Below are 15,142 nucleotides of genomic sequence, written 5' to 3'. Positions count from 1 at the left end.
TGCCTCACACACCGGCTCTCACTCTGCCTCACACACCGGCTCTCACTCTGCCTCACACACCGGCTCTCACTCTGCCTCACACACCGGCTCTCACTCTGCCTCACACACCGGCTCTCACTCTGCCTCACACACCGGCTCTCACTCTGCCTCATCTTTCTGTCTCACTTATTAGTCATCCCTCTCGACCCCATCGATCATTCTCTCTGACGCACACCTTTTCTTATCTTTTCGCCAGGTTGCAGGAGGAGGCAGCGGAGACCATGGAGGCCCTGCAGCGGGCTGGCATGAAGGTGTGGGTTCTTACGGGGGACAAGATGGAGACGGCCAAGTCCACGTGCTATGCCTGTCGGCTATTCCAGAGGGGCACAGAGCTGCTGGAACTGACGGTGCGAACCCTGGAGGACGGCGGAAGGAGGAGAGAAGAGCGCCTGCATGAGGTGCTGTTAGACTACCACAAAAGGGCAGTGCAGGAACCTCCACCGGTTAAGACTAGGGTCACCAGGTCAGTGCTAAGTCTCGGGTTGGAGGTTTTGAAGGAGGGTCATTGGAGTTACTTACAGTACAATGTTACTACTATTGTTCAATAAAATTAGTAGTAGTAAATTGATAATCATTGGTAGTAAATTTATGATAATTTGTCATAATTTGCTCTCAATTTTATAATTTTATGTCTTGGAACTATTAAATAGTTTTGCTCTCGTTTCGATTTGTCACAAGAAAGCTCTGCATTCTCTTTTTCTCCCAGGAGCTGCATTTCAGCTAAGCAGGACTACGGCTTCATCATAGACGGAGCCACTCTGTCCTTAGTGTTCAACTCCTCTCCTGACTCCAGCCACTACAAGAGTCTCTTCCTCCAGATCTGTCAGAACTGTACCACTGTTCTGTGCTGCCGTATGGCTCCCCTACAGAAGGCCCAGGTGAGGCGACGTCATGGGCGCTTGCTGGTAGATTTAACTGTAGATGGCTACAGTAGTTAAAGGTAAACCAGGTTCAGGCCTCACAACAACAAAAAATCTGTATTTACCCACATTACACCTGGTAATGATATTACAAATGTCTGAATACGTTTTGCATCTAGGCATCTTGTTTCGAATGCAGAACCAAGTGGGATTTAATGAACTTTTTTTCCCCCTCACTCTCTTTCCACACTCTCGTTCCTATATAGATCGTGAACATGGTGAAGAACTCCAAAGGCAGCCCCATCACCCTCTCCATCGGAGATGGAGCCAACGATGTCAGTATGATTCTGGAGGCACACATTGGCATCGGTAAGACGCTGTCATATCGCTATAGATTCAAATGATGAATTTGTTTTAATATTGAATTTGTTTGAAATTGAAATTGGGCGAGATGTAAGTGTAATTTCCCTGGTCTTCCGTGTCTCAGGTATAAAAGGTAAAGAGGGTCGCCAGGCAGTGAGGAACAGTGACTATGCCATCCCTAAACTCAAGCACCTGAAGAAACTGTTACTGGGACACGGGCACCTCTACTACGTTCGGATCGCCCACTTGGTGCAATACTTCTTCTACAAGGTAGGGGCCAGCACCGAAATGTAGGCACTGTAACTTACTGTGCTTATGTTAACTGAGGATCATGAGTATTGGGCACATCAGATGAGGTCAAGGTTCGGTCATTGTTTGGAGCTATAAAACCTAATTCTGTGTTGCTGCCAAAATAAAAAGCATTCGATATGAGGATTTTGTGGGAGTAATATGCAGGGTTTTTTCTGCCATTTAAATCCTTGGGCGGGCCACCTAAGTTTTTTTTTTTCTTTTCTTTTCGGTAAGCCTAAATCCAAAGAGTGTAAAATAAAAAGTGTTCATTCTCTGGATGGAAAAACGATTTGTGTCAAAGCGAAACAACTAAAACAGATAGAAAGTATGTAGAAAACATAATGGAACTATATATTTTTTGAATAATATAATCTTTGAGAACTAAAAATCACCAAAATAAAAGCTTGACAGTTGGGGTGAATTGAAAATTCCATAAACAATGAATTTAGCAATACTAATTTTGTTATTATCTTTGAGCAAAATAACACAGAATTAGCCATGGCGAATTGCAGGATAGTAGCTTTAAAACGGCAACATTTTATCTCGGCTCCATGGAGAACTGTGTAGAATTGCAGGACATTGGCGTAAACATGCTAATATTTTTCTACACCACCACGATGGGGAGACTCTAAAATGTTATGTTGAATTCAACTGAATAGGGAGCAGAGTGGAGTGTGCGTAATTTGACTGGAGCGGATTTTTAAAAATGTTGGTGCGTCAGTCTTCTTTCTTGCTTCGATTTTCACCATGGTACTACTCCGCCACGAACTCTGGGCATGTTCTACATGTTCTGCCCAGCTTCTTCCATTTCCTTCACCACGGTTCTTTTTAATTAGGTCTATTCTGTTGTATTTATTTATCCTACCCCACCGCTAATGTGCAGAGATGTCAATATGAGTCGACCGAGAAAGATCACACAGCCGGTGTAATTTGATAGCAAGACAACAAAATGAGCCCAGCAACAGACACGTTTAGATCTTTATATAGGCTATTGCAAAAAAAAAAAAAAAAAAAGAGTAAGTTTGTAACTGTGCTAAAGTTGTCTATCAACTGTAAAATGTTATGTCAACAGAGCCAGAGATGTACAGAGTACATCTTTCTGATGTTGTTAAAGGACACTGCTCAAGCCCATGTGAATTAGATGAGACCCAGACACCAAATTTCTCGTCCGCTACTTTTTGATGCGTCTAACCTCAGGCTCCTTTCCCCCTCTCACTTGCTTACAGAACCTCTGCTTCATCTTACCTCAGTTCTTGTACCAGTTTTTCTGTGGATCTTCCCAGCAAGTGAGTACTGCAACGCGTCCTGCTGAGGCCCCTCTCCCCTCTCTGAGATTTCAAAGATGCTCTAAACATGAAATAGCAGAGGATCCCATTGAATCCCAGAACCTTCTCCAGTCTACAACCATATTCTTTCCCTCTGGTTGACCTGACATTCCCTCTCTCCTGGAATGGCTGCAGTCTTATATATTTATGAGTGTGTGTGTGTGTGTGTACAGTACCAGTCAAAAGCTTGGACAAACCTACTCCAGGGCTTTTCTTTATTTTTACATTGTAGAATAATAGTGAAGACATCAAAACTATGAGATATCACATATGGAATCCTGTAGTAACCAAAGTTTTTTAAACATGGTATTCTTCAATGTAGCCACCCTTTGACTTGATGACAGCTTTGAACAATCTTGGCATTCTCTCAACCAGCTTCATGAGGTAGTCACATGGATTGCATTTCAATTAACAGGTGTGCCTTGTTAGGTTGTGGAATTTCTTTCCTTAATGTGTTTGAGCCAATCAGTTGTGTTGTGACAAGGTATGGGTGGTATACAGAAGATAGCCCTATTTGGTAAAAGACCAAGTCCATATTATGGCAAGAACAGCTCAAATAACCAAAGAGAAACGATAGTCCATCATTACTTTAAGACATGAAGGTCAGTCAATATGGAACATTTCAAGAACTTTGAAAGTTTCTTCGAGTGCAGTCACAAAAACCATCAAGTGCTATGATGAAACAGCCCTCATGAGGACCACCACAGGAAAGGAAGACCCAGAGTTACCTCTGCTGCAGAGGATAAGTTCATTAGTTACCAGCCTCAAAAATTGCAGCCCAAATAAATGCAAGACACAGCTCAACATCAACTGTTTAGAGGAGACTGCGTGAATCAGGCCTTCATGGTCGAATTGCTGCAAAGAAGCCACTACTGAAGGACACCAATAATAAGAAGAGACTTGCTTGGGCCAAGAAACACGAGCAATGGACATTAGACCGGTGGAAATCGGTCCTTTGGTCTGAAGAGTCCAAATTTGACATTTTGGATTCTAACCGCCGTGTCTTTGTGAGATGCAGAGTAGGTGAACGGATGATCTCTGTATGTGTGGTTTCTGCCGTGAAGCATGGAGGAGGAGTTGTGAAGGTGCTTTGCTGGTGACACTCTCTGTGATTTATTTAGAATTCAAAGCACACTTAACCAGCATGGCTACCACAGCATTATGCAGCTATACTCCATTCCCATCTGGGTTGCAGGACTATAATTTGTTTTTCAAAATGACAATGCTCCAACACACCTCCTGGCTGTGTAAGTGCTATTTGACCAAGAAGAAGAGGGATGGAGTGCTGCATCAGATGACCTGGGCTCCACAATCACCCGATTTAAATCCAATTGAGATGGTTTGGGATGAGTTGGACCGCAGAGTGAAGGAAAAGCAGCCAACAATTATGTAGGAACACTTTTTAAGACTGTTGGAAAAGCATTCCAGCTGGTTGAGAGAAGGCAAAAGGCTGGCTACTTTGAAGAATCTAAAATATATTTAAATTTGTTTAATTTTAACACATTTTTGGTTACTACATGAAACCCTTGAATGAGGTGTGTGTGTGTGTGTGTGTGTGTGTGTGTATGGCGTTCATATTACATGCACGTTATGTATACAATATGACTAGTACATTACATAGTACATCCCTTGGTTACATCGAGTAAGTCTTTGCCATTTTATGCAATGTATTCATTCCTTTGGCACATGTGCACCCTCTCCTGCGAGAGCTAAACACCTCTTAGTATACACAGCTAACTTCTGATATGTAAACTCGGTCTAAGTATCGCTGTTTAAAAGATGCCCCCCAGCTTAGACCTGCTCTCTCAGAACCATCTGTGTACATATATCAAAGGATGGCTTTGCCATGTAGCCACACAGCAACAGGCTTGACGCTGTAGAGCCCTCTTCCTGTGTTAAGTGGTGGTTGCGTGTTTGTCAACGCGTGTATGCGAGAGTGAGTGCTCTCCTCTCCGTGTAATTAACCCCTGGGTTCCCAATCCCTCCCGTCCCCGTCCTTCCCCCGTCCTCCCCAGCCCCTCTACGACGCAGCCTATCTGACGATGTACAACATCTGTTTCACCTCCATGCCTATCCTGGCCTACAGCCTCTTGGAGCAGCACATCTGTATGGAGGTCCTGATGAGCAATGCTACCCTCTACAGGTAGGTCCGGGAACTACACTTCATTCTGCACCTACATAGAAAATGCACTAACTATGCTGCTAGTGTGATAATGACGACACAAGCAAGTGGTTTCAACCCTCCGCCTTTGTTCTTTGTGGTCCTCCCTTCCTACCCTCTTTTCTCTCGCTCTCCTTTTCTCTCCTTAGGGACGTAGCAAAGAACGCCATGTTGCGTTGGAGCCCCTTCCTGTACTGGACCCTACTTGGGGTCTACCAGGGCCTCCTGTTCTTCTTTGGGGTCCGCTTTCTCTTTAGTAACCCCGCCCTGCAGGACAATGGCCAGGTGTTTGGGAATTGGTCGTACGGAACAATTGTTTTTACTGTCCTCGTCTTCACCGTCACGCTAAAGGTAAAGCACACTTGAACTTAATAGTGTTATTGAAATACATTTTCAGACCAGTGATACCACCTTTTCTTCTGTTTGTGGTTCTAGCTGGCTATGGACACGCGCCATTGGACGTGGATCAATCACTTTGTCATCTGGGGCTCGCTGGCCTTCTACATGTTCTTCAGCTTCTTCTGGGGTGGGATCATATGGTGAGGACGGGACAATCTGACACATACGTCAATCAGTGTTAGTGGTGGGCTGGAGCAAAAGCCTGCTCGCCGTGTAGTGCTCCTGAACCGTGGATGGTGACCGCTCAATTTGGACTGACCTGTGTGAATGTTGTTAACGCTCTCCCTCCCGTCAGGCCCTTCCTTCGGCAGCAGCGTCTCTACTTTGTGTTTGCTAACATGCTGCGCTCTGTGTCGGCCTGGCTGGTCATCATCCTCCTCATCCTGCTCAGCCTGCTGCCTGAGATCCTGCTGCTGGTCCTCCGCAAGCCGCGCTGGCCCCACTCTCGACAGGTACGGTACACGCACATCTAGTTCTCGATCTGTGTATCGTTTTGATGTTCAAGGGAAAAACAACTCTTCAAAACACTTCATAGTAGTTTTCCTGTTCATATCCTTCATTTCTACAGGCTATGACTTGTCCTTTGTGTCAGATGCTGAGATATTTCTGTTTATGCATTAGAACAGTCTCATAATTGACATTTTGTCCTTGCAAGTAGCCATTTGTGTCGTCTTGAAGATTCGGAGATGCTTGACCGGAGCCCATCGCTCTAAACGTACATTAAAGAGCTCCTCCATAGCGGTCTGATTTGTGTTGTGGTCATGGATGGAGATCAGAGGAATCTAATTTCTCCCCCTTCTCCCCTGGTATAGTGTGTCCCTCAACTCACCAAGAGGCAAATTAGTTTTCCTTCAAAGTATTAGTAATGGTGTGATGACTCATAATTTGGTTATTCATTTCACAAGTTATGTGATATTATCACTCAATAGATTTTTCAACCGACATATCCTCATACAAATCCTTTTTTGTATGGCCGATTTTATATGTAAATGTTTGACATTTACATTTACCAATGAACGACACTGAGCAAAAATAAACTTTACATGCGACAATTTCAAGATTTTTGCTGAGTTACAGTTCATATAAGGAAATAAATGTAAATGAATTAATTATGCCCTAATCTATAGATATCCCATAACTGGCCAGGTGTGCAGCCATGGGTGTGCATGGAAGGATTTAGGCCCACCCACTTGAGAGCCAGGCCCACCCACTTGAGAGCCAGGCCCACCCACTTGAGAGCCAGGCCCACCCACTTGAGAGCCAGGCCCAGTTAATCAGAATACATACACTTATTTGTAGGTTGTTTCTGCTAACAAGTAAAATAAGTTAACATTTAATTCAGACCAAGAAAAGTTACATTTAGCCCACAATACCAATACACTTCTAACGGCAAGAGTCTAACCTGATACCAATGAGGAACATTGTTGAACCTTCCAGGGCCTCGGCAGCAAAGGCCAAACCTCTTGCCCCACTTATCTTCAATGCGCTGTTTTAATACTTTTGTTCTACTCTTTTTCTCCCTCTGTCTCACTCCCTTTTATCGCCTCTTCTGTTTGTCTCTTTCTATCCTGCCTGCTTTGCCGCAGATCAAGCAACGACTTCCTTCGTCGGGAACGTCCACTGTCTTCATGCTGTCACAGACCGCCAGCACTCACAGCTTCTCCTGGAGTGACTGAGGTCTCTCTCTCTCTCGCTCTCTCTCGCTCTCTCTCGCTCTCTCTCGCTCTCTCTCTCTCTCTTTCTCTCTCTTTCTCTTTCTCTCTCTTTCTCTCTCTCTTTCTCTCTCTCTTTCTCTCTCTTTCTCTCTCTCTTTCTCTCTCTTTCTCTCTCTCTTTCTCTTTCTCTCTCTCTTTCTCTCTCTCTCTCTTTCTCTCTCTCTCTCTTTCTCTCTCTCTTTCTCTCTCTCTTTCTCTCTCTCTCTCTCTTTCTCTCTCTCTCTCTCTCTTTCTCTCTCTCTCTTTCTCTCTCTCTCTTTCTTTCTCTCTCTCTTTCTCTCTCTCTTTCTCCCTTTTTTCTTTCTCTTTCTCTTCTCTCTCTCTTTCTCCCTTTTTCTTTCTCTTTTTCTTTCTCTTTCTTTCTCTCTTTCACTCTCTCTTTCACTCTCTCTTTCTCTCTCTTTCTCTCTCTCTTTCTCTCTTTCTCTTTCTCTCTCTTTTTCTCTCTCCCTTTTTCTTTCTCTTTCTCTCTCTCTTTGTCTCTCTCTCTTTCTCTCTCTCTTTCTCTCTTTCTCTCTCTCTCTCTCTTTCTCTCTCTCTCTTTCTCTCTCTCTCTCTCTTTCTCTCTTTCTTTCTCTCTCTCTCTCTTTCTTTCTCTCTTTCTCTCTTTCTCTTTCTCTCTCTCTCTCTCTCTTTCTCTCTCTCTCTTTCTCTCTCTCTTTCTCCTCTCCTGCTTGCCAGATTTCTCCCCCATCCTTCTTCCTGCCTTTAACACGACTCAGGTGGTGTCCTATAGCATCCACCCTCCCTTGACAGGTTAGGCCTGATCCTCACACTGTTGCCCATTCTAGAGGTTCTCACTTTAGAACATAGTGATGTTGAAGGGATGCTGCTTTTTTTAAGGTTCTAACGACATTGCCCAATGCCCTGCCTTCTCTGTCACTTACCCAGTGTTGTGTTTGGTTTGGTGCTGAAACCATGGCATGTTGGTGCTATGTCTACTTCGGTATGTCCGGGTGCATCGGTCATTGTGTCTTAGCTGCCTGTGTTGCCCCTGTGCCTGCTGTCTCTGCATGCCTGTCCAGGTGAATGTGGCACGCCAACACATGAGGTTAACCTGCATGCCAGTGTGCCCCAGACAACCCCATACCCTGGACCGCCACAACCACATCCACTACAGAGATGTGTGTGTTGTTCTAAATGCGTGTCTGAAGTCAGAAATATTTGGAAGGCTGTACCAATAATAACTTAGTTTGGCCTTTAGAATCAAGATTAACAACACTTAAACAACGAGATCTTCCTAAACATTGACTTGTCCCTCCTGACAAACCTTGGGTTGAGGAGAGTGTATTCGCCAGGGAGAGTATGTGTGTGTTAAACTACATTGCATTGTCCACTTGCAAGTCTCTGTCAGCACCGAGGTGTCATTAGTGTCTCTTGCCTGACCCTTCCAGAAGAAGCCGTTGGTTCAGTCGGGCGAGGGGGAGACCCAGTCTTCAGCCAGGCCCCTGCTAATGCGAACCTTTTCAGACGAGTCCAATACTATCATATGAACAGGTACCAGCCCCAACTCTGCGGCCTAGATAAACCAATCAGATAATCCCCAAAACAAACCCTTTAGCAGCCTATATCTGCCGGGGCCCATTACCCCTTAACAGTAACCACAATCGAATATTCTACTCCAAATCCTGCTTTCTGTGCCTTCAAGAAGGAGGATCCTTTTTAAGAACTCGTTTCAGCCCTCTATCACTTACCATAACCCATACTTCCTGTGTGGTGAACTCTTATTGGTTGGCTGAAAAGTGTGTTTGTCATAATGTCTGCTTCATATTTTGCTTATGATATGTGTACATACAGGTAACTGCCAAAATAAAGGAATCACTTCAGTAAACGAGGGATACAAAGTATAATGAAAGCAGGCGCTTCCGCACAGGTGTGGTTCCTGAGTTAATTAAGCAATTAACAACCCATCATGCTTAGGGTCATGTATAAAAATTCAGTTATCCATTATTTTTGCTACCATGGCCAGAAAAGATCTGTGACTTGTAAAGATGGGTCTCAAAGGAGCGTAGGGGGTTTACACACACACTGTGTGTGTGCTGAGCAATTACCTTTTTTTAAAAAGGTGACTGCCATTTACAGTTTCAACCATTTATTCACATGACTTTAGGTAACTGCCACAACTACTACAACAAATATTTTATCCAAGTCATCTTATCTCTAAAGAGCTACTGCCTATGCTGTCTGACAAAATCACTGTTTTAGTAGGTCTTCAAAGTAAATAAGGCAAACTTTTATGACTGCTGAATACTAACTATCACACTTGGATCATATATTTTCAGGTAGGGATGCCTCGCAAAGCAACTGCTCTCTGTCCCCCTCAATCAAGCATTCTTCTGTCTCTTCTCTCCATGTCTGCCTCACTATTTTTTATTTAACTAGGCAAGTCAGTTAAGAACAAATTGTTATTTTCAATGACGGCCTAGGAACAGTAGGTTAACTGCCTTATTCAGGGGCAGAACCACATATTTTTACCTTGTCAGCTCGTGGATTTGATCTTGCAACATGTTGGTTACTAGTCCAACGCTCTAACCACTAGGCTACCTGCCGCCCCTAACCTGATGTAGCAGGCATAAAATAAACACAGACCGGACACGTAGGCACAATGGATTGTGGTCATTGTAGTTAATTATCACATTTTCTGCTCTAAACTATTTAGAATATTGGCTTGTTGGAAACTACAACTCCCTACTACGTCGCACAGTTTGGGCGTGATCGGATTAATCTCTAGAGAAACTGAAAAATCTTGACATTAAGCTCACAGGCAAAAAAATATTTAACTGACATTAGTCAATTTGTTTGAAAACCAAAAAAGAACCATTTCAGATAATCGCTCAGCATGTCTGTCACCATATCTCTACCCAATTGAACACTTATGGAAGATTCAGGTGCGGCGTCTGAGACCAGTGTTTTCCAACATCAACAGAACCTCAAATTATGGAATTTCTCATGGAGGAATGGTGTCCCATCCCTCCAATAGATTTGAAAGTGTCTGGAACTCTATGCCAGGGATGGAACTGTGTCTGGGTCTCAACAAGTTAGAATACAAAAGGTGCAATTTCAAAATTGGTTGTGCATCAGCAGTAAGTCCCTGATTAGTCAGTCAGTTAGCCCATGTCAGCAATTTTTGGGGGGGGATTGCTAAATGGGTTTTGTGGCCAGCTACCTAAACTTGTTATCATGGTCGAATTACCTGCTGGGGGGGGGGCGTTGATTTTGTTCGTCAGTCTCACTATGAAATAAGATTAAAACCTGCTAACGTTTCTCACTAAAATGTGTTGCTCACAGTGGGGGTGTATGGATTTGGGGTCACAGACTCACGAGCAACCGCGACCCCTCATGAGTTGATATGTTTTTGTGTCCCCGGCCCCATGAAAGTTGCCCATCCCTGATCTGTGTCGAGGCACATTGAAGCTGTTCTGATGGCTCGTAGTGGCCCAGTGCCCTATGGAGACACTGGTGTGTCCTTTTAATTGTTGCAGTTACCTTTACATGCTGTACATGCTGTACGTCCTTATGGACAAAGTTAACTCAAAAGATTTAGATTAACATTCAACTGACTGAGTGTTAAAGGTGTCGCCAGGACAATGATGAATGCTCCTTTCAGCCTCCAAGTAGACGAACTGCTCATTGTGTCCTTGCATGTGCTCTTTTTAATGATTTCATGTTACCTTTTTGAAATAAAGTATCAAGTCTCCCGTGGATGGGGATTCGTTTGTGTGCATGTTAAAAGGGTGAATGTGAGTAGGTCTGTTTTTTGTTTCGGCTCCATATATGTAATTAAACATTGCAGACGTCGTCATCTGCCATTTTTATTTCTCCCCTCATGGCGTTGTCATTTATGTGGTGGTTGTATTTTATATATTTTTTTTTTTACATGCAATAACATGCTTGTGTGTCACTGGCGCCTCGTGTTTTTTCATTTGCAAGTACTTCATTTTAAGTGGCGACTATCGAGCTTAGCTGACTGCATGTGTTATGCCATTGCTTTGCCAGGTATATTAAATGTTGAGCTTACTACCTCAACGAACTGACCGTCATCTGAGGGGTTGGGTTCCATTTATTGGAATGGCAGTGAAGTGTTAACACCAGGCTTTTACGCTCCCATCCCTCATCTTCATTTAACCTGTTTATCTGTTCTTCCCAGCCTTCAGAGGACGGACTCCTACAGACATCCAGGTAAAACAAGGGGCTAATCTCGCATGTCTAACCCCTCGGTTATTGCTCATGGTCATGGGTGTCTTGGGTTCCCCTCACACTTCACCAGAATCCTGGTTGATGATCACGTTCAATCGGTGCAAACAACATTTTAATGATAGATTCCAGCTGATCTCTGTTTTCAGGGGAGGTGTGTCCAATCAATGTTGTCTGGGGGTATGTTGTCAACAATTCTACCCGGGGTGGGCATCCTATCCTTTTCTTTTAATGCTGTCGGTGTCATGGTGTGGCTGGGTCTTGCCACCATCCAGTGGTTGGCAATTGGCAGGAGCAGGTTTCTGTTCATAGAGGTGGACTGACTTCTGTGTGTGTGTTTTGTATGTCCTCTCCAGATCGCTGCCGTCACGCCCTTGTCCTACAAGCACCTGAAGGAGCGGGAGTAAAGGGCACAAAGGAGGATCAACTACCCTGCGGCCAGCGTCTTTCAGGAGGCCATGGCACTCTGGCTGCCTGAACGTTTGCCTGATCTAAAAAGAAAATGGGAAAACGACTCAAAACAACGTAATAGAAATTATAAAAGACCCAGGGATGACTCCAGCAGTGTTTTGAGTACCTCTGTTCCCCTGCTCCCTCCGTCCTTCCTCTTCCTGTTTCCCTCTGCATGTCAGCAGTGCAGATTGATGCACCACTGGCCCGTGCAGCACAGGCCATTTTTACCACGTTTTAACTGGACTGTGAGTTTCCAGAGTTTATTTTTCTTTCCTATGAATACTACGATTGCGGGCGGGGGGGATGCGTACATGGCTGCCCTGTCAGAAGTACTTCTACGGTCGGCTGTGCTCTAACATGCAGCCACACCACTGTCCCAGAATGGTTCATCTGCATGAAACTAAGTAGGCCTCACGAATGCCACATTCCACTTGTTATTTATATTTTTCTGCAAGGTTTGTATTTTATTTTTTTAAAGCAAATCTCACTCACTTTCTGAAACAAAAATTCCACTGCTCCAGATCCAAATCATAGTTTATAAGTTGCATGATTCCAATCCAGTCCAAGTCCAACGCAAAGAGAGCATATTCACTCAGTGCAGACTGCACTGAACACGGGTTACTGGAGATCTTCAAAATGTCCTTGAATACTGTGTTTTAGAGCACAACCCCCTGCTGGGTTAAGTCTCTATTTTCCCATCTCCCCAAAGAGTGTGGTGAATCGAAATGACTGGTAATGAGTTGTGCTTGCCAACATTTCTACCTGGTTCGGTGTTTGTAGCATGACTTGAATCTTCCCACCTTAAGGCCGGTGATCGTTTAAGAACATCCCAAATGTATTGAACATTAATATATGTGCTGTATATCGCTTAACCTGTTTGAATATCTAAAGCTTGATGCCAAAAATGTGTCTGAGCTGGGGAGATGCAAGTGTCATGCCCAGCGCCATCCAAATGATTGCAAACTATGTTGCTGAGAGTGTTTTGTGTGTGTGTGTGCCCAGCAGCACAATTGTACTGGATGGGAATCATGGCCTCAAAGTAACTTGTGTGTGTTACATTGAGACCCGTTTAACCAGAATACCTGGATCTACCTTGTACATTTAGCATGTGGTTGTCATGACCTGTCCTCTAAAGGACTTCAGGAGTTCTGTGGAGCGCGCACACACACACACACACACACACACATGCACTAAAAGCCTAAAATTAGTGACACATGTCCCATTTCCAATTAGTGTTGTTTGTCAAAGGTGGGCTGATGTTGGTGGGTAAAGATCCCAACTTCAGACTTCCTCTTTCTTGTCACCATAGGTAATGCCACTGAGGCTTTCTACCCACCTGCTACCATAGATGTTCCTGGATCTCCATTTACGATGTCTGAGATGGGTTTCTTACAGAAAGATGGTTCTGACTTCTAGCGTTAGTGCTTCAGACATTCCATTTCTACATGCCATGATTTTCATCACTTTTAGACACTATATGGGAAGATGTTTTGGAACATGTGAAATATTTATTGTTCCGTGCAATTTTGACTCGCAAATTGTATATTTTTATTACATGAATCTTTTTTGTTGTTGTAGCGAATGATCAGCTTTGTGCTTCTTCAGTATGCCTTTGTTATTTCAGACCAGATGTGTGCCCAGTGCTAACCCATATCATCTGTATCTCTCTCTCACACACACACACACACACACACCCTGCAGGTATATCCTACCTTACACCTCTACTATATCCTCTCCCTCCACCGGTCTGGTCGCAGGTCAGATCACAGAGCACCGGTTAGATCAGTTCAGTCATAGCCAGGCTAGGAATGGAGCTTCTTCTGTCTGCCACAGAGGGATATGCCTGGGAGTAGGTGCCCTGTTGGCACCTCTTTAGTCTCTTACAAAATGCCATAATAGGTCATGTACAGCCCTCATGTAGCTATTGCAATATCTCCTCATATGATGATTAGCATCACTGATGGTTGTAGTTCCTAAGCTGAGTATCCTTAGTCCAGATGGGCTCCATTCCAGCTCCTTAGTGGTTGGAGATACTGTAATAGCTACATGAGGGCTGTACATGACCAGTAACATACTGAGCATGTGGCAGAATTCAAGACATGGCTCCCATGCCAAATGTGATTTACCGTACTTCCATCAACCTCATCTTTTTTTATTTTGACCTTTATTTAACTAGGCAAGTCGGTTAAGAACAAATTCTTATTTTCAATGACAGCTTAGGAACAGTGGGTTGGTTACCTGCCTGTATCACATACTGTGCCATCTTGTGGAGGAGAAAATGATATATTTACCTTGACTTCAAGGGTCTAGAGTTTCCAGAGGGTTGTAATACGGGGAACTCTTTGTAACGTTTCCTTTTGAAACACTAAAGCTATGAGGAGTATGGACTGTGCTCAAACTAACATGAAGATTCTGTTGAACTTTCACCTACCTGGGCTCTGTCCTAGGTCAACGGGTAGGTGGAGGACTTTCTGTATGTTTTAAAAAACAAAAACAAACCTTTAACATTATATCAGATGCTATTTTAAAATGCTTTTTAAAAAGTATTGGATACTCATGGTTTGCCTGACAAAATACGTAAAAAATTGATTGTATTTTAAATGCAACCTTTTTCCAGCCACTTTTTTTGTAAGAATAATCAAAACGTCCAAAAAAAAGCACGAGAGGCTGGGTGAATGTGGAGAATGACCCTGTCCGCGGGTGACTGCTGTGGTGGGGTGCCTTAGGTTCAGACGGGCACAAAATGGGCACTTCACATCTGGCCCCTCAGTCTCCAGCCTTGGCACTCTGAACCTCCGATCTGAATGTACCACTTTAAGACCAGTATGTATGTTCAACAGTTTTTCTGCAATAAAACACTGTTTTGAAAACGTGTTCTGTTTTTATTAATGAATTTTATGGTAAGTTAGTCATCTTGTGTATCAGCAAGCATACGAATATTGGCCATGCCCCCCCCACAGACCTGACTAAGCAGATACTCTGTGGTAATGAGGTAGATGAGGCTTAACTGGAACAACCGTGCTGCGGCTGAAGGCTAGAGCCCCACGGTAGAGTTCAGACCACCGCCAACTGCACCCCGCCACTCAACCTGCCACCACAGCACATCCTCTGTGAGAAACCTACTCTGAGTTTTTTTGTTGTTGTATAATTGCGTGTACTGTACTCCCTCCGTGGATAAGTGTACAATGTGTGCCTGAGTCCTGGTCGGTTGAGGGGAGATGTAGGGATGAGTGACGCGCTGGCAATATGTGCACAATGACCCCTGTTCATGTTCCTGTGTCTTTTGTTTGAATGTGTGCACTTGCATGGGCAGAACAATTTGTTGGCTAAGAGCAAGGGAGA

General features: G+C 44.0%; 1 protein-coding gene across 3 annotated transcripts in view; it reads left to right on the top strand.

The window, feature by feature from the left end:
• The window catches only part of LOC118377165 (phospholipid-transporting ATPase 11C-like), a 70,021-nt gene extending 55,347 nt beyond the window's left edge, over positions 1 to 14,674 (top strand). Inside the window, exons 19-30 of one of the 3 annotated variants that reach the window (XM_035764017.2) lie at positions 236 to 502; positions 746 to 917; positions 1,166 to 1,268; positions 1,387 to 1,532; positions 2,780 to 2,839; positions 4,894 to 5,021; positions 5,189 to 5,390; positions 5,475 to 5,578; positions 5,734 to 5,890; positions 8,548 to 8,650; positions 11,301 to 11,332; positions 11,704 to 14,674. In XM_035764017.2, coding sequence (XP_035619910.1) covers positions 236 to 502; positions 746 to 917; positions 1,166 to 1,268; positions 1,387 to 1,532; positions 2,780 to 2,839; positions 4,894 to 5,021; positions 5,189 to 5,390; positions 5,475 to 5,578; positions 5,734 to 5,890; positions 8,548 to 8,646 — 1,438 coding nt within the window. In that variant the 3' untranslated portion in view covers positions 8,647 to 8,650; positions 11,301 to 11,332; positions 11,704 to 14,674. The remainder of the gene's footprint in view (positions 1 to 235; positions 503 to 745; positions 918 to 1,165; positions 1,269 to 1,386; positions 1,533 to 2,779; positions 2,840 to 4,893; positions 5,022 to 5,188; positions 5,391 to 5,474; positions 5,579 to 5,733; positions 5,891 to 8,547; positions 8,651 to 11,300; positions 11,333 to 11,703) is intronic. The other 2 variants (XM_035764030.2, XM_035764038.2) reach the window with 2 other exon arrangements.
• Positions 14,675 to 15,142: the final 468 nt, after the last annotated feature.

Source organism: Oncorhynchus keta, chromosome 4 (assembly GCF_023373465.1).
Source record: "Oncorhynchus keta strain PuntledgeMale-10-30-2019 chromosome 4, Oket_V2, whole genome shotgun sequence".
Lineage (NCBI taxonomy): Eukaryota > Metazoa > Chordata > Actinopteri > Salmoniformes > Salmonidae > Oncorhynchus > Oncorhynchus keta.
Note: the sequence above shows the minus strand (reverse complement) of the source record. Positions and strands in the feature narration are given on the sequence as shown.